Source organism: Propithecus coquereli, unplaced genomic scaffold (genome assembly GCF_000956105.1).
Source record: "Propithecus coquereli isolate 6110/MARCELLA unplaced genomic scaffold, Pcoq_1.0 Scaffold8, whole genome shotgun sequence".
In the NCBI taxonomy this organism is placed as follows: domain Eukaryota; kingdom Metazoa; phylum Chordata; class Mammalia; order Primates; family Indriidae; genus Propithecus; species Propithecus coquereli.
Genome location: NW_012154173.1, coordinates 14136448 through 14138720, shown reverse-complemented (window position 1 = coordinate 14138720; position 2273 = coordinate 14136448). Strand labels below are relative to the sequence as shown.

General features: G+C 33.9%; 1 protein-coding gene across 1 annotated transcript in view; it reads left to right on the top strand.

Annotated features, from left to right (window-relative positions):
• Positions 1–2273, top strand: part of LOC105825360 (chromosome unknown open reading frame, human C8orf34) — a 403699-nt gene that overhangs the window by 108765 nt on the left and 292661 nt on the right. Inside the window, exon 6 of the mRNA XM_012663110.1 lies at positions 1517–1683. Coding sequence (XP_012518564.1) covers positions 1517–1683 — 167 coding nt within the window. The remainder of the gene's footprint in view (positions 1–1516; positions 1684–2273) is intronic.

Below are 2273 nucleotides of genomic sequence, written 5' to 3'. Positions count from 1 at the left end.
AAAAAAAACAAAACGTGTTGGATGAACTCAGTAGTAAAATAGAAATGTCAGAGGATACAATCATTGCATGTAAGGACAGATCCATAGAACTTACCCCTTCTCAACAACAGAAAGAAAATAGACTGAAAAACATAGGACACAGCCTCAGGGACCTGCAGGGGAATAACAAAAGATCTGACATTCTTATCACTGGAGTCCCAGGAAGAGAGGGAAAAAAGTGAGTGGGTTGAATAATAATTAGAAGGAATAGCATTTGGAAACTCCCCAAATTTGGTGTAAGATATAACCTACAGATTTAAGAAGTTGATTAAACCCCACACAGGATAAACCCAAGGAATTTCACTCCAAGGCGTATCATAAATAAATTTCTGGAAACTAACAGCAAAGAAGAAATCTTGAAATTAGCCTGCGGTGAATGACAAATTATCTCAATTCAAACATCAATTCAAATGACTGTGGATTTCTCACCTGAAAATGTGGAAGTCAGAAAGAATTGTCGAAGGAAACGAATTGTCAACCACAAATTTTATACCTAGTGAAGCTACATTTCTGGAAAGAAGGGGTAATAAAGACATTTTTAAATGAAAACTGGAAGAATGGGTTGCTAACAGGTGTACCCTTAAAGAGTGAATGAAGGAAGTTCTTCAAACAGAAAGGAAGTGATAAAAGACAGAATCTTGGAATATCAGGAAGGAAGAAAGGAAAATGGAAAGAGCAGAAATATAGGTGTATACAATGGACTATCCTTATGAACTTTAGAAATGTTATTTTCTTATTAAAACAAAAATTGTAATTCCATCTGATACTCAAAATAATAATATTTAAAAGTAGGGAAGGTAAAGGTACTGAAACGAAAGTAAGGTGTCCATGCTTCACTCAAAGTGGTAAATGTTGACACTAGTACAGCTGTCTACTGACTGTACTATGCCATATGTACATTGTAACACAAAAAAACAGTCACTAGGAAACGTATACAAAGAGACTCAAAAGCACTATAAATACAGGAAGACAATTCAACAGGGGAGAGAAGAGTCTTTTGAACAGATGGTGCTGCAACAACTGTATATACATGCAAAGGAAATTAAAGTTGGATATTTTTATTAATAAAATCTTAGTGTAGTAGTTAAAATATTTATCCCATTACATGTGTTTTGCTTGACACGCATTTGCTTTGTAAATCAGGAGCTAATAATCCGAACTTTCTATTTTCTAGCTCCTCTTAAAAAATCAGAAAATCCATTAACAGTGGGTTTTAATTCCCAGTGGCAACATTTGGCAGGAGTGGATTAGCACCTCCTGTCTTCAATGGAGAGGAGTTTTCAGCTCTGCCATACCTACTTGGGAATTGGTTAGTGAGGTACCAAATGGTGTCTGAGAAAGACTCTATTCTCCATTATCTTTGGGGGAAACTCTAGGAATGTGTCTATAAACTTGCATAACAAAATAACTGAATGAAAATCTGTTGGTAGATTTTCTTTACTTATCATAGCTAATTGACATTTAAATATTTCTTCAGCTTAAAAATGGAGCCTAAGACTAAAGGATTAAAACAGCAGCAACAGCAACATAAGAAGCTCCTGGCAGCGATGCTCTCTCAAGATTCTTTTGAGTCCGTCCACAGCCCCACCCCGTCTGTAACAGAGGAAGACATTGATAATGAAGATGATGCAATGGAATTGCTGGGTAATTTTAAAAATTAATAATTTCTCTTTTTCTTTTCTGGCAATGTAAAAATGTCTAGTGATTAAGAGATTTTAAAATTTTGATTAGTTTTGTCTTAGGGAAAAGAAACCGTTTAGGACATACTTTATTTTATCTTAGACTTTCATGAAGTTGCATGTAAGAACCAAGTTGAAATAACCTAAGCCTGTGAAATATTGATTAGACTGTATTTTGTGCTTTGTGTATGCAGCACTTTACCTCCTACTTAAGCTTTATTCTGTGTGCAATTGTGATAAAAATTCAAGTCTGTCTGCTTAATTCTCTGATTATAATGATCTTGACCACATCTATTGTCTATAAAAAAATACCTAAAGTACATATTTCAGCCCTCATCCCCAAATGTCCCCCGAGTATTGCAAGGACACTTAAAAAATAGAATAAAGTTTAAAAGGGAAGATAGTAAATTAATCTTTTATGTCTTTCATAAATGCTAGAAAAGTTTACAAAGATTTCAAAGTATTTTCAGGCCCATTTCTTTTATGAAAATCTTATTAGTGTATATGTAGGATGTCTTTTTATTATGTATTTTTTAATAACATGAATGGATGTTT